The 24,854-nt window shown below is 39.4% G+C and overlaps 1 protein-coding gene across 4 annotated transcripts in view; it reads left to right on the forward strand.

Moving 5' to 3' along the window:
* Positions 1–23,841, forward strand: part of STK39 (serine/threonine kinase 39) — a 211,941-nt gene extending 188,100 nt beyond the window's left edge. For all 4 annotated transcript variants that reach the window (XM_090045551.1, XM_090045548.1, XM_090045549.1 and 1 more), the window contains 2 exons: positions 10,737–10,801; positions 22,357–23,841. In XM_090045551.1, the coding sequence (XP_089901677.1) occupies positions 10,737–10,801; positions 22,357–22,431 (140 nt within the window). In that variant the 3' untranslated portion in view covers positions 22,432–23,841. The remainder of the gene's footprint in view (positions 1–10,736; positions 10,802–22,356) is intronic.
* Positions 23,842–24,854: the final 1,013 nt, after the last annotated feature.

Here is a 24,854-nt window from a genome sequence, read left to right on the forward strand (position 1 = left end):
ATGATTGCAAAAAAAAACTTTTTATTTTTCTTTTACTTACGCCACCAGGTAACAGTAGTGTAGCGCAGGTCAAGCTTGGTTACAACAACAGCTGTAAACGAACTTATCGATAACAGAGACAAACGAGTTGTTAGTCGGAACGAAGTTGCGCTTGCAAGGGAGGGGTACGCCGGGAGGCAGTGGTGGCGGGGAGACAGTCACAAGTGGCCAGCCTGTGAGGTAGCTCTGGGCTCATGCAAACCGGGTTTCTGCGAGAGCTGGTCTCTGCCTTGGGTGGAAACACGCTGGCTTAAATACTTTCCAGGTAGCCAATCACACGGTTCTCTTTTTGGAAAGTTCTAGTCAGATTACTAATTCAAATACCTCATTCAGATTACCTGCTGACCATGTGTGGGGCATGTTTGGACATGCATACTGGCTTTTAGGGGCTTTCCACTTGCATGCTCGCACTAGTTTCTTTTAACTCTGTGTTATCAGCATCCTTTTCAATTCTGGTTCAGACACAGCTGTGGGGGGGGAGGGTTGGGAATGGAGCCTGGCCCCATGGCCTCTCTAGTGTCCTGCCCCACCATCAGGGCTCCTGGCACTTGCACGCTTACCCCCCCACCCCAGCTCTGTAGAAGCCCTGACAGTGGGGTAAGATGGGACAGCACAGTGGCCTGCAGTTAGACTCCATCCCCTATGGGCAGGTGTTGGATAAGCCAGACTCTGGCCCCAGTTGCTGCCCCATGCACCCACCCAGCACCATGTGGTGGTCAGAGCCACCAGGGCCTGAGTTCAGCTTGCCGGGCAGGACAGGCCGCTTTCTCCTAACGTCCCGCCACAGTGCTAGCACAAGCTGGAGCCACTGCCCGCACCACCCACCAGAATGTGGCTTGTCCAGGGCTTGCTGTGTGGCACCACTGCCTATGCTGCCTGCCTATGAATAGAATCAATTGGTGGTCCACATCTGGCCAACAAGCTGTATTTTGCTGAATAGAATCAATTGGTGGTCCACATCTGGCCAACAAGCTGTATTTTGCCCACCCTTAGGCTAGATGCTCAGGTGGTTAATCACCAGAGCCCCATAAGCTTCAGACAAAAGCTTAGTTTACGGCAGCTGTGAATCTGCCCCCTCAAAATTCTTAATTTTGTTCATTTTTTAACTGCAGTTGGAGCCAGTATCTTTTCCAGTCCTTTGCAACCACTGTTAAAACCTTTATAGCTTTGCCTCATTTCTTAGAGTATATGAGAATAATAAAGAAATTGGGTAGAAAGGTTATAGTTGGTACCAAGAAACAAACAGGTCTGGACTGGTGCAATGGGATCAAATAATAGTGGAAGGGACTGTTGATCATGTTTTACATTGTAGCGAGTTGTAGAGTAGAGTTGGAAAAGAATCTTGTGGAGGCAGGAAGTACATGAGTACTGGTTAAGGCTTGCGGGGTGCTTTTATCTCGGATTCTTAGTACAGAAAAATTTAGGTTGTTTTCCTCTCTTTAGAACTGTCTAGTATGTTTTAGGTACTGGTTCACTAGAGGATAAATGGATTTAGTGTAAGAAAAGTTTTAAGAAAGTAATTAAAAACAAACAAAAGAACCCATTTCCCAGATTATTTTCCAGGGTATTATTGATTATCACCTTTCATTTTGTATACTTCATACTATATGAGGGGGCTCGATGATTTAAGGAGATCCCTTCCAGCCCTAATGTCTATGAAATATATAATGTACACATACACTTCAGTCATAGGTTTGGTGGGGTTTATACGACACCTAAAACAACGGCTTTCCTGATCCTCTCTGAGCTGTTAGGGCATTTATAGATGGGGGTGAGGGGGGCAGGCAGTATTTAATTAGTGCAGCTCTGAAAGCCCCTTTAAAGTGCCCAGAGCATCACGTGTATTAGCATCCCTGTGCTGAAAAATGGCAGCAGGGCACTTTGAACTAAAGCTCATCAAACAAGCTTTAGTTTAAAGTACCCCACCACCATTTTTCAGCATGGGGACACTCATGCACATGACACTAGAGTCTGCTGGAGCATGGCAATTACAGCACGTCGGAACAGCCTCCCTGCACATGTATAGGAGCCCTTAGGTACTTGGTAGTAATCATTTAAAGCTGTGGGGAGCTTCTTATTGTTATGAATTTTTAGTCCTTTTACATACCATACATGTACCACAGAAAATAAAGCAAGCTTAAGAGCTGCTCTGGTCCTCTTCAGATTATCACTACAGCCAAATGAAACTATTTTTCTTAGGTAAACCACATCTCCTGATTCACGAACTTGCAAATCAAGTTGCTACATGTAAAGTATCAGATGCTGAAATGCAGATAAATCACATCTTCTGTTTTTATCTTTATCTTCCATTTCAGCAATGTACTTCAAGGATTCAAACAAATTTGTGAGCCTTAATCTCTCTGATAATGTCCTGGTGACAGCCCCTTCATAAATAATACATTTCCAAATGTTTTTATGTTTTTTCTTATCAGTGTGTTCCTCATGAAAGTTAGACTTACAGCTGTGTTAATCTCAGGATTTTCTTTTGTTCCTTTCTTATAAAACACATCAGCTCCCTCCAGTCCTCTGGCAATACCCACTTATTAGCGAATTATCAGAGATCTTCACAAAATGCTTTAATATTTCTCTTGCTACTTGCCTTAAAATACTTCTAATAAAAAGGGACTTTCTGACTAGTATCTTGAATGTACAAATTTAGGAAGTGATGCCATATGTTTGTGGCAGAGTACCTTTGGTACCTGCCACTTCAAGGGCAGAAAACAGGCAGCAGCCAAGTGCCTGATGAGGGCAGCCATTTTGGACCCAGAGATAAAAGCTGGGCTGCAGTTTGCTGCAGGGGGAAGAAGGTAAGATCAGGCTGAGAGGCTGCTCTGGCCAGAGTCAGGAGGTAAGGGCAGGGGCAATGGGATGGAGGTGTTCCGTTGTCCTGGATAAGATGTAAAACTCCACCCTGCCAGGGAAGGGTGGTCTGGTGGGGCTCCTAGTGATGTGTGAGCCCCCATGAAATGCCAGGCCAGTTACCTCCCTAGTGAAAAGTGGTTGGGGGTGCTTTATAACCCCAGCCCCACATCCCTGGTGGTGTTGTAACGAGCAGGGGGAGCACAGGGTTCATTAAGGAGCCCTGAGGCAGAGCTCAGGCTGGAGGAGGGACCTGGGACCACACCCAGGTGGTAGGGTTAAGCCTGGGGGCATGAGTCAGACCCTGTTTGAGAGAGGTGATGAGTAGAGAGACCCTGAGTGAGAGGGGTGACAAAGAGAGCAGCCCTATGAGTGTGGGTGAGTGAGAAGGCCCAGTGGGGGCATAGTGGCCTGGTGAGGGGCTAGGAGTGAAATACGCCTGCAGTTGTACAATCGCTTAGTCAACGCTCAGGTGAGGGTAGTGGGACATACTGAACAGACTGCACCAAGGTTGACCAAGGAGAGGAGAGCTAAACCCAAAGCCAGGTAAGGCTGGGCAGGATGAGTGTGGCCCCTGAGAGAGGGCAGTATGAAAGAGGCTGGACAACAGCCAACAGAATAAATGGGACCCTAATGAGAGAGGGCCTCCGGGCTGTAAAAAAGGGTTACAATTGTGTGCCCAGTTTGCTCTGGCCATAGGCCAGAGAAGTAATACCAGAGAAACATCTGGCCCTTGTCAGCAGGGAGAGTAATGGGTAGCCTCCTACCTTAGTAACAACTCTCATATTTTTCCACCAAGGCGTGGCAGGAAAGCAAGGAGGGTGGTTACCCCAGGAGCAGGGTGGCTGGTAAAGACCTGATGAGGAGGAGGCCACCCTGTTACAGTTTATAAGACTTTTTGTCTTGTGTTGAGGAAAACTTGAACTATTTAATGATGCTTTTTTTTAGTTTTCAGACAACAACTTTGGTCATACAAATGTAGTATTAGGTGCCAAGTCCAAAGCTGATAAGTATTGATATATCACCATATCACCAACATTTACAAACTCTGCAATAGCTTGGGACTGTGTAGGTATACAGATTAAGATGCTTCTTCAAGACTAAAGAATTGTTTATGTAATACATGAACCTGAAATGATCTAAGCATGTTCTAATAATTTAGTGTTGCACCTTTCATGGCAAAGTGCAATGAAATGTCAGCCGTGAAACTTGTATCATAGTAAATGCCTTGCAATGCATAAAGCTGCCAAAAGAATACACATTAATGTAGCCCTCCTAGGGAAAGTCCCTCTGGCAGTTGAACGTTTTCAAGAGCTGCTAATTCCATTGGAGAATATCACAACAATCCAGCAGTCCCGCTTGTTGGAAGCTCGGCTGCCTGGAAAAAAACAAACAGTTAATTCAAAAGCCAGCAGATTCTAGGGCAACTGATGCCATGTAGGAATCTGCTTACCAAATGTGAATGGTAAAGCAACTACCTACCTGGAAGGAATTCACTTAAAGTGAAAAGGTGCTTTGAGAGAAACTTGGAAAGAGTGTGTCTCACATCATGAGTCAGTGCTGTTGCCCCTTAAAAAAACAAAAAACAAAAAAAAACAGGCAGTGAAGTAAATCCATTCACTGCTAATTCTACATTGATGTCTTCATGCAAGAAGAATGTGTGTATTTTGGAAAACTTGATAAACTTTTTAGCTACAGGAGATAGGTGAATCTTACTAAGTGGTATCACTCAAAATATAATACAGCATGCACATGCTTTATTTTTATTTATTAAAATAGTATTCGGATCATGTTGTTGTCTTTGTCAGCACCTATACAATATGGTGATTTTTGTCTGTTCCCAAAAATGTCGGGGTTCTTAAATGGAGAATGAGTTTATTAATTTTAAGTAGCTGGGAATGTTAAGTAGTTTCCCATCATTTGAAAATAGAGAGTTGTATAAAAATGTTGTTTTTTTGGAGTGAGCCATGACGTCTTAAACTTACAGATTCTGTCTGTGCTTTTGCCAGATGGCTCTGCCTCAGTTGACTGACTTGGCATTGTAGTAGAAAAGAAATAGCATTCTTCATATTGCTGTATTTGCCGTCTCATTAATTTTACTTTTCCAGAGATTTTCCCATATTTGGAAGCCATTAGGATTAAATTTTGTGCTTTGTGGAGAATTTCAACTAACCGGTCACAGTTTTCCATGACATTAGAAGAATAAAATTACAATTTAAATCTGGTAAAAGTGCAGCTAGTCTTTTTGTAGTTATGAAATTTGAATTGTCCTGTGGGCTCCCTCATTTTATTGTTTCCAGTTTGAATTAGCTGGTTGGTCTCTTACAAAACTGGGGACTTATTTAATCAACTGGAAGCCTTGTACAGAAGATAGTTATTTGTATCTCCATATTAGTAAATATGCACTTAGTTGTACTGTCACAAATTCTTTTTTACTTTATTACATCTATAATGAATTGGGATCCATACTGTGTTTATATACACAGTCATCTTGACCTTTTATTTAGTGTGCTCCTGGAGTTGGAATAACATTATTAGTTTGAGGGAATGCCACAGCCATTTGTCACTCAGCAAAGCCTTACAAAGGTATCTCGAATGAATTATGGAACACAAGTCTATTATATATCATTTAGAAACTTTTTGAAAGCAGCCAAACACCTCATTTATTACTGTAAGCAACAAAAAGCCCATCATACTAAAAATGTGTTACCTTTTAAAGCAGTGGTTCTCAGCCTGTTTGGACTAGAGCTACCCCTTAGTAACTTTTGTGAATTGAGTAGCACTCAGTTTCAGAAGTTAATTGATACATTATAGTACTTACCTTCCTGCAGAGAGGCTGGGCAAGTCGGATGGAGATTGGTCAGGCAGAGACAAGCCTGAGTCTGCTCTATATGCTCATCTCCTCGCACCTTGCAGCACTCTTCAAAAAGGATCTCACGGCATCTCATTGTGCCTCAGCATCCTAGTTGAGAATCACTGTTTTAGAGGAGTTTTGTTGTGAGAAATGCCATCAAGCAAACCTCCCCTCTACCCCCCGATACTTAATTTTGTTTTATTTGCTTCCTTCCCCTTACAATTATTTGGTTCTCTAATTTTATAGTAACACAATCCAAGCATGAGGACATGAAAAGCAAATGAAGCTGAGGCACTCTGATGTCTTAGTTTAGCGTCGGTCACTGGACAAGGGAATGACTGATAGCAGGGTTGGTTTTCAGTTCCTTTAAGTTCTGTGGAAACTATTACTATTCAGAGAAATAAATGAAAGCAGTGCTTCTCACCTGAATATGAGTACCTGAAGCACACCACATAAAATGGACTTTACATCCTTTAATTTGCAATAGAAATCCTGCCTTAGCTTTGGAGTGTGGGGTATGGTGTGTGTAGTTACATTTGTAGGTTGGGGATATAGTGTTTTTGTGGGGGTATTGTTTGGAAACTGCTCTCTTTCCCCTATGACCCCAGCTGACTTCCTGCCCTTTGGGCAGGGGGCTGGACTCGATGATCTCCCGAGGTCCCTTCCAGCCCTAATGTCTATGAAATCTCTGAAACATGCAAAGTTAGAACGTTGTGTGCATCACATTTTTTCGATGGTCGTTAAGCCTCCATACAATAAATCATTCTCCTGAGGGTTTTTTCCTTCTACTAAAGAGGGCACAAAAGCAGTTGTTGCACTGAGTTCTTCATCAATAAAGCAGAGGTAACAGTACCACTTACAAGCAGTTTCCTTTTCCCTTTCTGGCCTAATGCTATCAATAATTCTAACAGGGTTGACGACTAGCAGCAACTAAAGTTGAGTATCGCAAACCTCAGTGGTTTCTGGAATGGATTTCTATATTTTTGTCTAGGTATTGGCTAGGAGTCTTCAAATGCTGAATGATCCAATATTGGATATGCTGTATTATACAGTTGGTTAAGTCAGACTTTAAGTATAGATTTGTATCTGTCAGAATTGAAGGGACCTTCGTTAGGTCAGTTTGGCTGATGTCTACATAAATGAGAGACTGATTTAATTACTCTAAAGCCCTCTTTAAGCATCTGCCTATGCACTATGTAGCTTTATTTAGTTTTTGTCATTTTGGTTATTATATTCAGAAATGTGACTGCAGTGCTTACAGGCAGATGTGAACCAGTTTTAAACTCTCTAACTTAACAGCAATATCAACAACAGTCATGACAAAATGAGGCTCATTGTGAGCTACTTATCTGAGTGTTTACCCAGCTTCTTGGGTGACTTTTGCAGTCAGCATTGTGGCCTTTTTTTTTTTTATTAAAGGGAAAAAAAATTGGAGTAATAGTGTAAATAACCAGTCTACCAGTTTGTGGGCTTCTGCCTTAAATTATATGTGGTATTTTCCAAACAGCCAAGCCAAGCCAAAAACAAAAAAAGTTGTAGAGTTGGACCAGAATCTTCCAAGCTTGGGAAACCAGATTTCTTCATTAAAATTTAAATAAGTGGCCTTTTCTTTTTTGAGAATTATCTTCACAGCCTAAATTAAAAAATACATGACAAATATCAACAATAAACAAAATGTTGGGTAAAAGACAGGCAAGTTTTTTACAAGATTGTGCCATTGCTTAAGTGAGGGCTGTCCAACTTCTAATCCTCTGGGGGCTGTATGACACACTGGTCCCACCAGGCATGGTGTGCAGACACTCTCCTCCCCCCACCATCACTGGCCACATGGGTGATGAACTTGATACCTCCACCCCACGTGGACATAGCCCCAGACTCACCTTCAGCTTGCCACACTGTTGGACTGCCCTGGCTTAGGTAGTTATGTATGCATCTTTAAGTCTTAATTGATACTGATCACTCAATGTTTGTAGCCAAGGGAAAAGATGAAGTCTCTCTAAGTAGCTGGGAGGACCAGAGGGGATGACACTTTTCTGGAATACTCATTTTTGTTCTCTCTGATGTATCTCTAGGTAAAAGGCCATAAATGCAAACATTGCAGAATGCAAATAGGCATCGCTCAAGTGCTAGTCTAAAATAAAATCCATGAAGCAGAAAAACAAATACAGCATGTGGAGAGAATGCAGAAGACATACCTTTAGCAAAATTTAGAGGCTGCCTTTGTGAGATGAACTAGAAGTTTTTGTGTAAACTTCATGTTTCTTGCTATGTATGGCATTTCAATGGGTGTGCTTCCTAGATTCTACAGAATAGTGCCTCAAAACATCTGGTTTTATTTCCATAATTCCTCCTAATCCTCACTTAGATTAAATAATCATACTGTAGTCATAACACGTCAGGGAAGTGCAGCAAATGTACTTCATGTGCTTGCTCCTTAGACTTTTAAATATCTGCTTTCTCCAGTAAATTTGTTGGTAAAGTAAACTTGTGTTTGTGAAATTGGCAAATGCACAGATAAAACCAATACTTACGGCACTTTTACACAAAAGTAAGATAAAATCAATTGAAAATAACTGAGCTATTAGGATAAGTATCATGGTATTTTTTGCTGGTTGTTTTTTTGGGGGGGGTGGGTTTTGCTTTGTGATGGATAGAAAAAGACTTCAAATTTCTAACAGTTGAAATGTGGGATCAGCATCTGGAGACAAGAATTCTTAGGAGTTAGCATTCAGATTGCCAGGGGACCAGTGCCACTTCCTCCTCCGTGACAATGCAATGCAAAGTTTAGTGATAATGGGATATTGTACATGACAGTGCAGGAACAGTAACTGTGTCTTAGAGGAACAACAGAACCTGGAACAGTAGGAGTAGAATAGAAATTAACTCTGGTAAGTTGGCAAATAGTCAATGTTAGCTTGGGTAATGTCAGTTAGTATCTGTGTCAGTGGAGAGAAATTAAAAATGAACCTGAGCTTTTATTGTTGTCTTTGAAAAAACATGCAAATTAAAGTGGTTTTAGTTAATGCAGCTAATTTCCACCAGCTTTAATTTTTAAATAAATTCCCACCTTTAATTTTAAAATAAAATATTTCAGTGGAGTTCAAATAAGCTGCAAACAATTGATATATTATGATTGTAAACATATGTCTTATTTAAGGTGATCCTGATTGTTCCAAGTCAAAACCCGAAACAAACTGAACAAGAGAAGAGCACAACCCTACACCCCCTTCCTTGCCCCCCCCCCAGGCTTATCCCTGGAATGAGCCACAGGACAATAGGTGTAAACATCTGTAGGATCCAAGAACCAAAGGTTTTTCTCCCTAGAGACATGTTCCTTTCTGGCATATCTTTACTTTGTGTATGTATTATTGTAACAAATAGCTGTGTATCCACATGTGCACAACAATTTGACTAGCTAAAAGGTGAACAGAACTCACTGCAATAATGATCTGTTGGCCGGATTAGTGAGGTTTCCACTAAAATAAAATTAAAATAATTAAAATAAAAGCTGTAGGTGATGTCTTGAGCAAATATTATTATTTGTGATATTAGGATGTTAAAAGGAAAAGGCATTTAAAATGCCACTTAATTTGTTTCATTTATATAATTTTATGAATCTGTGCAGGCTAATTGGAAACTTTCCAAAAAGGGTAATCGCACAAAAAGTGGAAACAAAACCCAAATATTGTTCATGGTTGGCATTGTTTCATAGAAGTTGTAGCCTAAAATGTCTGTTTCTTGGATTGTGATATAGTTCCTCATTTAAAGGTAAATTCCATCTTGGAATGTGTAGTAAATGACCCATGATCATTTATGCTAGGGTTGATTTTGGAGCTTCTTGATTAGAAATTGTTTGATTCCTGTTTCCTCAGTTAGCAGCATGTCATTTAAAAATGTAGTTAATTGGGGGAGATTAAAGGTTTAAAGAAGCATTAACGTACAGTCTAGTTCACTGTTGTGTGCTCTCTACCCCTACTATATAGTCCTCAACCAGGAAGCATGTAGGAAAATGTTACCATTTCTTGGTTCACAATTTTGCTGTGCCAGTCTGTCTAGTGTCTTTACAACTTGAATGCTCTTGTTGCATTTCATTTACCAGTGTTTTGATAAAATTCTGCAGCAAGCAGGCTTTTTCTCATGATGATGTCTTAGCAATGATACCCACTCTCAGCAGTCTTGAGCTGAAGGTGACAGTGATTCATTTTTTAGTGTGCAGGTTATACAGAACAAGTTGAACAAGCCAGTGAATTTGAAAACAGTCACACTTATCTGTCAGGATTAACATTGCAAATAATGTCAAAGTAGGCTGTTAAAAAGGAGTCAAGTACTCTGATAGAAATTTACTGGTTTTTGTCCTTCCCTGTTTTGCAAATACTGATTGAAAATACTGATTGCAGTCTTGGTTTCTGTTTGTGAGTTAAGTTACTTGTTTTAAATTAGTGAACAATCAGATTTTATTTTTATGGATGTACACATGTAGAATATGTTCTTTCAAAATATTTGTCTTTTCCAGGTATGAAATAGTTAGATTATTTGGCACTTGGTCTTACTGGCTAACCAATTTTCTTGCACTCTTTGAATGCCTTACTCTTCCATGGTCATTGCTTGTAATATTTCCCTATATAGGATGTGTAATTACCAGGGGGTGAGGGTGGAGAGAGATTTAGCAGTGATCTGGCAAAGAGCTAGATGAACGAAAAACTGTCAGTACCTGTACAAGAAACATTCCTTCGTTCCTTTTGCTCGCCCAGACACCTTAGAAACTAGATTTTAGGCTATGAGGTAGCTAGTATACGTCCACCAGAAAAATACAAAGTTACGGTAATTGTAGCATGCTACCTGGCCATAGTAATGTTACCATTTCAATAGTATTTTACCACAGGGCATGCGGAATTTATGAATCTGTTCTGATCCAGAGCATTGGAAGTGGAAATATATTACTGTGGTTTTCTCTGTACACCATTTTTCATGCTTTGTTTTGCAGTAGCTGCTAATTTACAGAAGATAGTAGAGGATCCCAGGGCCTTGAAAACATTGACATTTAAGTTGGTAAGTAAAATGCTCTTAGTGACAAAATAGCATGCACAAATAAATGACACATTGTAAGCTTTTTTAACTCTAGGTACTTTGTTCTTGACTCTGTTGTATCTACATTAACTTTTTAAGAATTTAGAGGAGTATACCATTTATAAGAGGTAACTATTCACTGTCTCTAGTTAAGCAGAAACAGCAATGGAGAAAAACACTGCTTTGAATGGTTGAGCTTGTGATGCTTGTGACCCCTCATATACACACAACAACCATTCAGGGTTGCCGGTGATACCAGTTGGCTGAGGAGACTTGAACTGGGGTCATTTTACTTCTTGTCTTGTTGAGCTACTGTGTTCTACAATTTTGAAACTTCTGTTCTATACTTGGGGAAAATTTCAGAAGTCTATCCCTCAGTGCAGTGTTTTGGAAATTATCCAGAAGTGTCCATTTGAGAAATGACATAAGTCTCAGAATACATTGCTATATAACCATGGTTGAAAGGACAAACCCACACAGGGACATAGGTTTGTCAGTGTGGTCCTCCATCAAAAAAATAAGGATTCTGTGCAGGTACACAAGAGTGTGACAGGGTGAAATGAGAACCAGTCTGTCCTCTTGGCAGTATTTTCAGTGAAGGGCTGGGTCCTTAAGTCAAAATCAGCCATTTTCTGTTCTCTTACAATATGTCTGAACATTCTCTAAATTAATCTTTTCTGTGGAGAGAGGTTCTTCAAGTCATTGGAGAGGGAGTGAGCAAACAGTAAAAGACAACTGTATCAAGGTTCATTGTGATTTGGGGCTCTTGCCCAACAGCTCATGTGAAAGCCTAAAAACCAAGTAACTATTTATTGCATGTTGCTATTTTGATGGATAAATTGTTTGGCGGGTAAGTGGGCATTTGAGAGGAAAACCCTATAGATGCCTAATGTTATTTCGGAATAATAAAATGTAGAAAATTGAGCCTAGCCAAAGTGTTGTCTAAACCCAAAACTCTCACACTGAAGGAACTAAAACTCTGGTAGTGTCTCCCATCTCCCCAGCTACATCACCTTGGGTGCTAGGAACCAGCAGAGAGGAACCAGCCAGAGATTCCAGACAGGTCCAAGGAAAGGACCTTCTGAAGTTCAGAAGCATTCTACAGCTTTTGACTGAACTTTCTCTGCCCTGCGCTGATGGACTATTTGTAGGGACATACCTAAATTACATTGAAACAGGGATTGTTGTGAGCTGCTCACAGCCGGCAGAGCCAATTCTGTGTTCTTTACGCAGTAAGACACCCCTACCAAAAATTTTAGTAACGCTAACTGATGCTAACCTTGATAGAAACAATTCATGTTAGTTGTTAGACACTAGCATGCAGCATCCATCAGCAATTGCAGCTGACATCCTTTGTCTCTGTGGTATGAACACGTGTCCATACACTGAGATCACACATTCTGTATCCACTGAATTTGTTGGCAGTGTTTGAGATGTAGAAAGTGGTAGAGATTTGGAAAGTGAAAACAAATCAGAAACAGATTCCCAAAACGGTAACAGTCAAAGGCATCCAGCACTCTGACAAAATTCATGTAAGCAGCATGTTCCTTGTTGTGCACTTTCTGCTGTTCAGGGATTGATTTCAGTAGTTGAGGATTGAAATGCAGAAAAGGTACCTTATTGAGGTCAAAAATGCAAACAACGCTAAAAAAGGAGGAAGCAGGTTGTTTAAACCAGTGGTCTCCAAAGTGAGGTGCACAAGACGATCCATAGGGGTGTGGGAAAGAAATATTAGAACTTCTATTTATATTTATTTTTTATCTAAAAAAATAAAGAAATTAAGCTTTACTAATATTTAATATACGGATTGAAACTGGCGCCCTCACTTGGTCTATATTTCAGATGGTCACATGTCATGTATGGTACACAAAGTGTCCTGAGGGAAGAGTGGGAGTTCCACAACACAGAGGGGTTGACAGTGGCGCCCTCACTGATTCGTTCGCTTTCAGCGTATTGTGACATACTGCAGTTTACAAGTGCCCAGTTAGGTGGATGTATGAATTATATTATCTAGTAGTAACTAAACTAACCCTCACAAAATGGACAAGTGGCTTAAAAAGATTCCTGCAAAGAAACCGCAGGTTGAAGATGATACTAATAACGTGAGCACAAGCGAACAACAAGACAATGGCAGAGCTGACACTTCTCCTACTCCTAGAACGAGCTCTTCGTCAGCCATATTACAAGGTAAAAACAATGGCAATCTAATCAGATCTGACAAGAAGTCGGCCAAAAAAATTCAAAATTATCAAGAAGACTATTTGAAATATGGATTTACATCCACTATCGTTAACGATGAACTTCACCCTAAGTGTATCTTGTGTCTTGAGATATTAGCTAATGATAGTATGAAGCCATCGTGATTAGGAAGACATTTAAAAACTAAGCATCCAGAACCTCAAGACAAAACTCTTCAATTTTTTCAGCAATGTTTAAAGTCATGCGATACTCAATCCAGCACTTCACAAAATTTCACTAAACTGATAAATGTTTAGAAGTCTCTTTTGAGGTTTCTTACTTAATAGCGAAAGACAAAAACCACATTTTTTTGCGTTTTGGGGAAACGCTTGTTCTTCCTGCCACGGTAAAAATGGCTGAAATAATACACAGAAAACAATATGGCGACAAACTAAAATGCATTCCTTTGTCAGCAAATACTGTTGGAAGATGTATAGAAAATATTGGTGAAGATTTGAAGAAACAAGTATTAGAACAAATTTACACAGTGTGGGAGGTTTGCTATACAGTTGGATGAAAGTACAGATGTTTCTAACATGTCTCAGCTTATGGTATTTGCTAGATTCTGTTTCAATAATGAAATACACAAAGACTACTTTTTGTGAGCCACTAAAGGAAAGATGTACTGGAGAAGATATATTCTCAACAGTAAGTGACGACTTTAATAGAAACAGTGTTTTATGGAAAAACTGTGTAAGTGTAACCACTGATGGAGCGGCTGCTTTGACTGGAAACAAAAAAGGATTCCGGGGTACGGTTACAGAGATGGCACCACACGTGAAATTCATTCACTGCATCATTCTTAGGCAAGCTATTGCAGCAAAGAAGCTGGAGCCAGAAGTGCACAAAGTGCTACAGGATGTCAGCGATGTGGTTAATTTTATAAAATAGTAGAATTTTTACAATACTTTGTAATGAGATGGGGAGTGACCATGAAAATCTTTTGTACCACACAGACGTTCGCTAGTTATCTCGTGGCAAAGTGCTTAAAAGAGTTGTCAAACTTAAAGACGAGTTACGCATTTTTCTTTTACAAAAAGACAAGTGTTCCAAATTTACTGACCTTCTCTGTGATGACAAGTGGCTGTCAGTAGTACGCTACCTAGCAGGTATTTTCGAAAGAATAAACACACTTAATCTGTCCCTTCAAGGTAAAGGTGATGTTTTAGCAATGAGTGAGAAAGTAACTGCTTTTCAAAGAAACTCGTGCTGTGGAGAGAGCATTTTGAAAATGGATGTTTGGAAATGTTTCCATCGTTACGTGATTTTCTTGCCAAAAATGATGCAAGTGTGTCACCTATAAAAACTCTCATATCTGCACACTTAAAAAACTTGGAAACAGAATTTTCTAACCTGTTTAAAAATCTTCCAAATGAAGATTTCAGTGGGTTTTGAACCCATTTGTTAAAAATACAAAAATGCAAGACGTTCCAATTAGTTTTCAAGAACAACTGACTGACATCAGGGAAGATGGAAATTTACTAGCCAAATTTCAACAAAAACCTTTGCATAATTGGTGGATGAGATTGAAAAATGAGTATCATGATTTAGTAAGCACAGCCAACAATGCACTTCTTCCATTTGGATTTAAGTATCTTTGTGAGGTATCTTTTTCAGCTATGACAGTCATTAAAACCAAGTATCAAAATAAACTGAACTTAGAACCAGACCTTCAAATTGCTGTATCGCCAAGTGTTAAACCAAGATTTTCAAAAATAATGAAGCATACTCAATCACATTGCTCTCACTAAAAAATATTATTATTAATAATTTTTTAGTGAGAGCAAAAAGGGTTTTTGTACCATAAATAAATAAAAATAATAAAATAAAAATTATTTTAAAAATATTGTTTATTGCATCTTTATCTCATTCTTTTTTTAATTTCTATTTTTGCGTACATTTTATAATGTACATAATAGTACAGTAGTATATGTATATAATTTATAAATAAATATACATATATTAGGGGTGCATGCTCACAAATTTTTTACTGATAGGGGTGTGCGATAAAGTTTGGAGACCACTGGTTTAAACCATGGTGGTACTGACTGATCATACGTGTAGTACTGATTCAACTTCACAGCCTGGAACAGTTGTTAGCTCTGCTGGTTTTCACACTGACAGCTTGTGTGATGCTATGCGTATGACCCAGCTTATTAAATCCATCAGCTTGTTGTGTGCTTGGTGGATCAAAGCCTGCCAACTTTCAAATCACATTAGAAGCTCCATGAGTCGGGTGGCATTTTCAGCCACAAACTTAACTTGATATTCAGTGTTGTCCTGTCTTAAGAGATTGCACAATTTAAACATGCACTGTGTTCCAGGTGTGATTTCAAGCTCTTCGCACACAAGTTGCTGGTAGTATTTGATATTCTTTGCGTGGTAACTAACTGCATTATACCACAAATTCCACCTTGTAAGTACTGGCTCTGATGGATGTGACACAGTTGCATGTAGATCCCTGGTTTGATTGGTGATGGACTCCCTATATCAAAGCTTATGGCCTGGACCAATGTTTGACTCTTTTTTTAAAAAGAGGAAATCAGACTAGTCGCATCAGGAAAACATATGCACCAGAGGTCATTTGCCAAAGAAAAAATGTGCATTGCAAGTGACATCAATTGTTTCATGAATGGCATCATTCCATGGAACAGCTTAGAGATTTTCTTTGCATATATACATTGCGTTATCAGACAGAAATGCTAAGATCTGGTTAAATTCTAAGCCATAGTTTACAACAGCCTTCACTACAGCTTGTGCAATGGTAGAAAAATTGATAGAGACACAGTGAACCTGCTGCGTTTGACAAACAGGCAGGTCGCAGTCTGTCCAGCTCCCAAGTACATATAAAATGTGCAGAACATGGTCATCTTGGACATCTGTTGCTTCATATGCTACAATCGAGACTGATTCATATTCTGCCAATGCAGATTTTGTAGACTGAACGTGCAAAGCAATTACTCCTGGTAGATAATCTTGGTGAAGCTTGTTTGCACATGGGAAACTGCCAGCATTTGGCATGTGGCTGTTCAAGTACTCCCTTAATTTAGGATTATCAATTTTCTCCAGAGGAATGTTGGCAGCTGTGAATGCCTCCACTAGCATGAATGTAGCCTCTCTTCTTGTCGGACTGCTTTCAGTGGTTCTTTTAAAGATTGAGGACATGGTTGCTTATTTCTAGCTCTGACCTTCAGCTTCTGCAGCAGCTTTTCACTTATATGTGATTCGAACTGTAAATGCCAATCAATGCTGTTTTCCTCAACACATCCAGAGTCACGTTGCACAACGAACAAAACAATTTACCACCATCTGCATGCAGGGTTCCTACAGGGAATTTCCCTTATGCATTCCTGAGCAGGAATGTATTTAGCTTTCTTGGATTTCTTTTCACTTATCATCTTTAGACTGCAGCATTGCATCTGGCTTCTTAAAAGATGATGCTGAAACCCTTTTGCTTTCTTGACGGGTGCCTTTACTGAGTCAATCTCACTAGCTCAGCCTCTCAGTAGCTCTCGAACTATGTGCTCTATGGCTGCAGGGATTACTGTGCTTTCTTTGAGTTCCAGTGAGCTTTTATTTTTGGGGGACAATTACCACACACAGTCACAGCAAATGGCATTTTTGGCAGTGATCATGGAATACTGTTTGCTCTCCTCTTCCATCGCCCCCCAGTCTTCGTCTTGGCTTCACTGTCTCTCTCTGCCTACCCCTCTTATCCATTTTTCTTTTTGCTCTTTCAATGTGGTTTATTTTCTCCCTTATCCTGTCACCAATCATGAAACTAATCCATTGCTTGGTGCTGTCGCATTCACTTTCTTCCATGGTCTTTTCCATCCCACACCCAGGCTCTGTTTTGTATATTTAAATTGCAGGTCATTTGCAGTTTGGACTCCTTGCTTCTCTACGCAATAACAGGCTGCACTGTTGTTGATCCATAGGTGGTGGTACAGTGGTAAATGTTGTTATTAATATTGATTTTAACTTTATCTTGAAAAGACCGAGCTCAAGTTTGCAGGTGGTGATGTGCTATATTTGTTTTTCTTTACTACCAAAATTAAGTAGAAATATTTGCATACCTAAAGCTGTTGAATGATTAGCATGCAAATACTAGGCTGCTGCCAATTAACTTTCTAGTTTTAGCATCCTTAGTTGAGTGTGATTCAGCTGCTTTATGTAAGGTTAGAATAAGTGTCTGCTAGATACGAGGACCTCCAAAAGAGTTTCGTTTATCAAAGAAGCTGCCTTGCGTCGGACAACAGAGAAAATTTGTAGAAAAAGGAAGGATCCAATTGGTTGCCTGGTACCTGCTCAGGATTTATGATTACTTTGTATGGTTTTAAGAGTTGATGAACCTTTCCTTTTCATTTGTGAAAATATTCATAGAACCAACTGTTCACCTAATTTTTGGGGGGTGGGAAATACCCTTACAAATGTCCCTTTTCTCCATTAAACAGGACTACTCCAACACCCTAAACCAGTCCTTTTTCTCTGGCATTTACCCATTGCATACAAATTCTTTTTTACTCTTAATTGTTGTTTAGTGAGATTAGGCATGCCTACACCCTACCTGGCAGCAAAGCATGCTGCATCCACTCCATGCATGCTACCTCCTTACAGGGAAATTTTGTCTCTCTTACTGCAGCACTAGTCATGCATCACTAAAGCCTCTCCTGAGAGCATCCTTATTGCATGTACTCAGCACAATATTACCTGCTGCCTCCTGAATCAAAAGTACAGCATGCCTCATTGTGGTGCTCTCTGGCACCGCATTAAGCTAGCATAGACATGCCTATAGCATTGTTAATGTCACTATTTGTTGAAAACCAAACGACCTGATAAAGTTTTCTTGCATTTTGCTGAGATCCCTCTTTGTATCTGTTAGTAAAGTACACACAATAAGGGCTGTGCAAAGCTTCGGTCCCTGATTTGATTTGGCCCAATTTGGTAGCCGAATCTCCAAATTCAAATTGAATCAGATAACCCTTTAATCTCTCCGAATCAATTTGGACAGATTTGGTGATTCAGATGTAGATACAGCTTTAAATGGTTTTTCTACATACCTCTAGATAACAGAGGTTCTGAATGCTGCAGTGCTGGGGCAGGTGCAGCATCCCACAGAAGCACGGGGGGGCTCCCCAGTGCACTCGAGAGCAGACCTAGAAGTGGGCCAGAAGCACTTCCAGGTCCACCAGGGCCCAATGGCTTGGTTGCCTCCTTGGTCGAGGGGGGAAGGGGAACATGACACCCGGGGTCCCCCTGTGGCCAGTCTCCAGTCGGGGGGGGGGGGGCGCAGGGGTACTTCCAGTCCATTTCTGGGTTTGCTGTTGTGCACTCTGAAGAGCCCCCCATACTGCTGTGGGACATTCCATATGGCTCAGCACCGCAGTGATCACAAGCCATGCTGCTACCTCAAGGTATGTAGAAAAAACTTTTCAAGCTGTGCGTGTGTCCGAGTCACAGATTCTCCGAATCAGGATTGTATCATCATATTTGGATTTGGCGGAATTGAATCAGGGACAGTGATCCAAATCAACAAATTGAATTGCTGTCCCTAATTCGGACCAAATCTGAATCGAATAGGGCCTGTTTTGCACACCCCTATACATATTTCACATACCAGGCATGCTGTAATGAGGCGTTTCTGTGTAAAATTCAGAATTTTATGCCTTTTCTGATAGTTAAAACATCATAGCATATTTCAGTCTAATTCCTAGTTGCTGTCAACCTAAGAGGTTATTTACACCACAGTTATATGAGAATAACCATTTAACTACAAAGCAGTGTGACTAGGCACTGGGTTTCAGATTCATATCCATTATTAATCATTCTGACAAGCTGTATGTTGTCAGCCTTATCCTTTTCAAAGATGCAGTTTCATTTTGTGTTGTCACCAGTGGGCACTGGAATGGACTTTATTTTGAATAGTTGAATCTAATTTGTGCTGATATTTCTCACTTCTCTAGGTGTCTCTTATTTTTCTAGCTCGTGATTATTTTGTTTAGTTCTCCCAATGTATAGGAATCATCCCTGGATTTATTTAATATGTGGCTTTTCTATTCTGTTTGTTCCTGGATCATGTAATAGAGGCACTAAAAGTATTGCCTAACTCAGAACTCTGTCATTCCACTGCACACACTCATGTATTTTCATTACTTCTTACCAAGTTTTCACCCAGTTTAACAGCACCTCCTAAGTCGATTTAAAATTCACTTTTCTCATAAATGGTGTTCAAAAAATTGAAGTCTAAATGTAACATATTTCCAATGTTTGTTGGCTTTGTAGCTTGTCTGAAAAATGTTCATTAGCCTGGCATTATTTATTGCTATTGAGGAAATAGGTATCTAACTTTTTGATCATAGTTTCTGTTAGTATTAGATTTGCTATTCAATGAACAAATGTTTTCACCTTGAAGGGAACTTTAAAATACACAGTAAGAATTAATGTCCCATCAACTTCTATTTTTTTTAATAAATAACACTAACCTGTTATGGTTTATAATAATTTATATTATAAAATATCACCAAATTGTAATTATGCCTCTGTACAGTAATGCCACAAATTGTATGTTGTTTTTAGTCCTTGTTGCAAAATGCTGTTGCAGTTGAGCTATGACTTTCCTGAAGTCTCTGTTTATGAAGAACTGGGGTAGGAATATAGTTCTTTTTAAAATACAGATATTCATGAGACTAGCTAGAGAAATACAAAAATACGGTGCAATATAATTTGCAGTTTACTAAATTGTTTTTAAAGTTTGCCCTATAATAAAACACTGTTAATGGAGAGCATGTTCGCTGGTTTCTTGAACAATTTTCAACTAATTGGAGTTTTTTGGTCCATGTTAGTGTTTATGCTAAGCTTGAAAATGGAAAATTAATGGATTGTGTGTCTATCATTTTAAAGCACTGCTTCTAAAATCAAAAGGGCAAAAAATAATCACTGCCAGCCTAATAATACATTTGGGTCATTTAGAAGTAGACTATTGCTATTCCTGAAGAGGTATTTCTGGTTTGGTGGTGAATATTTCTACAATATTGCTGGCATGTCTATCTAGATATTTTGGGGCTCCATTCTCAGGTTACAGACTAACCTGTAATGAATGCATAAAAGGATTAAGGGATCTATTTTGTAGCCTTATTAGTCTAAGACAGAGACATACAAAACTGTAAAACTCTTGGTTCAGAGGTAATACCTTTTATTAGACCAACTAAAAATAGCAAAAAAAAAAAAGCTTTCTTTGCAAGCTTTAGGGCACATGCATCAAAGAGCAATTCACACAAAGGGACTCTAACAGACCCAGGGGAATATATGTCCAGCCTCAGCTTCTCCTGTGCAAAATGAAGTATATTTCTACCTAAGAGGACTTTTACAATTTTTGATCTCTCCTCAGCCTGAAGAAAGGTGTGTGCGCCCAAAAGCCTATAAAGAAAGAATTTTTTGGCTATTTTATAATTGGTCTAATAAAAAGTATGATCTAAGAGCCAAGAGTTTGAGTTTTTTGTATTTCTAAAGGGATTAAGAACATTTTCATAATAGGAACCAATTGTTGGCACAGCTTTTTGTGTGATATGCTTAAGAGTCAGAAACTACCTTGTAGGTAGTTTACCATTATCAAACTTCTTTATTTCTTAGGCTCTGTACATGAGTTCAGTTACAGCACAAGGAAAACATGGCAAGAAGTGGAACATAAGGCAGTCCAGCCCCTCATTGCCTCAAGGGAAAGCTCTCCAGACAAGGGCTGGTAGGGGGCTCCCAAGGAGAGCCCAATAGTTGGGCTGGGAATTATTCTCTTGCTGGGAAAGGGGCAGGCTGTTAATGACCACAGCTACCAAGGACAAACCCCTGCCCTGCTGGGTTGCCAGGACCAAGGAGAACTGCTCTCCTTACCATTGCCACCTCGACAGTGCTGCTGGTGGAGTCCCAGGGGGAATTCTGTCACCCCAACCTTATCCCCCCACAAGGGAGACCTACCTGTTCCGCTGATTGGCAGAGCAGACGGGTGGATCAGGGTGTTCGGGGATTGCTGCTGCTGCTCGAACTGTTCCAGAGGGAGCAGAGATGGTGCAAGTACGGTAGCAGCAAGGCCCTCAAAGGGCCCCCTAACAGTTCACCGCTGGGTGGGCTATCAGGGAGCCAGTGCTTTCCCACCCCCTTGGAGTCAGGGTGGGGAAGGAGGAGAGTGAAAGGTTGTGGACTACCATGGGTCCTAGGGACCTCCATGGTGCTGTGTGAAACTGAACACACATTGCACGTGGTGCTAGAAACTTTGCTTTCCAGCAAAGTTGCTCTTTGAAAGAGCCAACGGTTTGTGGCAAAATCAGTATGGTTTTTTTTCTGTTACAAGCAACTTGAATGCCCGCATGCTTACTTTTTGTGCCAGGAAAAGGGAACATTTTTCAACACAAATGTAAACCCTGTCCATGGCCTTGTACTCTGTTTTATACAGCAAAGAGGCATAGGATTTCAAACTAGTTGGGAACACCAGCAAGAATGTAGTAATCTCTGACCTATAGGAATACATTTTGCATTTAGAAAACACAGTGTTACAGTACCGTACAGTGGCTGCATTTATTAAAGGAATGATAAAGCAAGACTCTGTTCCTAAGAAATGAGAACTTTATACCTTTACCATTATTTGTGCAAAATGCAGTCTTGCTTTGTGCCAGTTTTGTACTGCAAAACACTCCATTAAAAAAATCTAAAAAATGCCATGTGAACTAATAGACTGTAAACTGCAGTCCCTTGGGTCTTTTTACAACAAATAATCAAAAAATGTCTACCTTTTCCTCATTCCTACCTTTAATTTAGGGCCAGAATTCTAAACAGTCTTAAAATCTGGAATTGGGATCCTTGGCAACACATTTGTATGTGTGCAGCACAATGTTTAAAACCACTACTGGGAATAAATCTCCCAGGTTTCCTCACCCAAAAGCTAGGTGCACATTGAGTGCAGGTTTGGACAAGGCTGGAAGATTTGGACAATATCTTTTTGCTTTTGTCTTTGTAAAAGTGACAGTTTTGGATGACGGAAAACTGACTTTTATGTAAGCGTAGGCACCAGTGCTTGTCCTCCACTTTCTATTTGTAATTAGTAATATTGTATGAAAGATGATGTATGATGGTAAAATGAAGTATGCTATATACTAACATTGATAGAGGATTGTCCTGGAAGTCTAGACACTTCATTCTTAAGCTGAAGAAACCTTTTTGTTACTAACTAGGCAGAGCAGGAAATACATAGACTGCCTGTCAAATATTTTGTAACATCACATAGTGAACATTTCTATTTTTTTTTCTTGCAGGCCTCTGGCTGTGATGGCACTGAGATCCCTGATGAAGTGAAACTGATTGGGTTTGCTCAATTAAGTGTCAGCTGATGTCTGTCACTTGAGCCCAAAGCAGAATTGTGAGATTGTGAAGAGGCCGGCTTAGATGCGAAGGAAAATTTAAAGCACCACACACTGAGTTCTGCTTCATTCTCTAGCAACTCACAAAAACAAAACAAGCAAAAGCCCACAGCTACATCGCTGCTGCTAACATTCAGAATGCTACTAAATGTCTCTTAGCAGTCAATTTGGATTTCCCTTAAATGAAAAGCATATGGTAATGCACTCAGGTGGCTGTATTTATTGGTTATAAAAGGAATTTTCTATTAAACTTATTTCTTTTCATAAAATTTCAGTGATACTATTTTAATTGTACTTGTGATTGACAATACTGCCTCTCTTCTGTTGTATTTAGAAATTAACATAATGATAAAAGTTAAGATTTATTAGCCAAACTTGAAATCTAGTTTTAAAACTGACTGTGAATTTTATTTTCATATATTTATGCATTACACATCCTAGTTATAAGAAATTGATTGATTTGATTATGTGCTATTTGCAGTTAATCTCCCATTATTTAAAAAAAACAAAAAAGGTAAGGTATATCTTTGAAGTACTTGTAACTACTAGTTTTGGAAATAACTTAATTAGGGATTAGGAAGCTTTTTTTGGTTTTGGTGTGTCTGGAAAAAAAACAAACAATCCACAGTTTGATTGTCAAGGGTGTGGGAGGTGCCTTGCAGACATTAATGTTTCAAGAACGTGCCTCAGGCTGCTTAAAATTAGAATAATCTCAGTTCTAGAAGAACCATATATAGTTATCTGAGCAAAAGACTTTAGATAAGTTTGGCCTAAATTGTGCTTTGTTGGGGAAGTCTACAAGCTATAACTATTATACAATTTGTCATAAAGCTAGACTGCTTACTGTGCCCATCTCTGATTTGGCTTATCTTTGTGATAGAAGTTGTAAAAAGGTGATGAAACTTGAAGAACAAAGTTCAAGCTTTACTTGAAAATCTGCAAAGTACCAAGGCAGAGTGAAAAAAAAACAGGGCTTTGTGCAATGACTAAAGTAAAATTCTGTTACATAACAAAGAAAACATTTCTGACCCAAGTAGTCTTATGCTTGACCTGTGACTTAGATATTATGGAGCTAGTAAACTTTAGAAAGATTCTCAAATTTGGAGCATATTTCCTGGGAGATACATTCCCTGGATATTACAATTTAAATTACTTCCTAGCTAAACCTAGATAAATGGCAGCTCTTTAATGTACTGAAAATGGCAAATATATATTATTAAGGAAAAAGTTATTTATAATGCCTTGTTATAATTGTTGAGGTGTTCTAGAGCCATTTGCAAACAACTCAATGTAATTTCATTCCATTCTATTGTTTACACAATGATTATTCAAAGATGACTGCAAAGGTAAAATGAAAAATAAAAAGTGTATTGCACAGAGTTTGGGTTGTGAGTCTTCTTGCTTTCTGTATTGCATGTGTTATGGTTAAACGTGCCGTTTGCCAGATTGTAAAGTTAGTTCCAATTACCAATATTTTTTTCTTTTAGTTTTCTTATAGAAAATGCCTCCTGGAAATCAGGTTCATAAAGTTCAGAAAAATAAATGTTGAGGGGACTACGTAATGGCAGACTTCTCTGGCCATCTACCCACATGGAGGATTGTTACTTACCATTAATTTTTCCAGTTCCATCTAATCTAATGTAAAAATCTCCATTCTTGCTTTCTGATTATTCTTCAACAGATTCCTCCCTCCTCTTCCCACCCCCAATATACAAACTCCAATTTCCTTTACTTAACTTCATTACTTTGGCTAATGCTCTCATTTATTAAAATAAATTTCCACTTTTTTATTTTAACATCTTTCATATATTGTGGACTGTTCTTTCTCTAACTCACCTCACTGCCTTAGCCTTTGCTTGAGTCATGGTATATGTACTGAAACACAGTAGTATTGGGTTATTGGATACATAATGGTCAGTAGCTGTGTTGCAGTTTGAGGCAATAACTGAAGCTGGCAGTGTTGAGAGCAAACTAGGATCTATGGAACTACATCTTCAATTATCTGGGGAGAAAATAAGAATACTTCCATGTCCCAGCTGAGTGAATAGGTACAATCTGAGGAATTTAATTGTGCATTATCAATTGCTCTTTTGAAATATGTATAGTTTCCCTTTTTGTTTATTCAGATGACTCCTAATTAGAAAAAAACAAACAAACCACTTGATAAACCTGTGGTCAGGTGGTTGATCACTGAGCGAGACCAAAACTTTTAGTACATGAGCTGTAATAGCTTTTAATCATTCTTGGCATGCACAGCTTATATTTTCAGAGAGCTGTACAAACATTAACTAACTCTCCTGTGTGGTGCCTGGCTACTTCCATTTTTAGAGAACAACATTAACTTGCAGGAAGCCTTGCTGTTTGCTAAAGACCACAAAAGAAGTCATGATGAG

The sequence above is a fragment of the Crocodylus siamensis genome, chromosome 4 (genome assembly GCF_052110815.1).
Source record: "Crocodylus siamensis isolate JL-2025a chromosome 4, ASM5211081v1, whole genome shotgun sequence".
In the NCBI taxonomy this organism is placed as follows: Eukaryota; Metazoa; Chordata; order Crocodylia; family Crocodylidae; genus Crocodylus; species Crocodylus siamensis.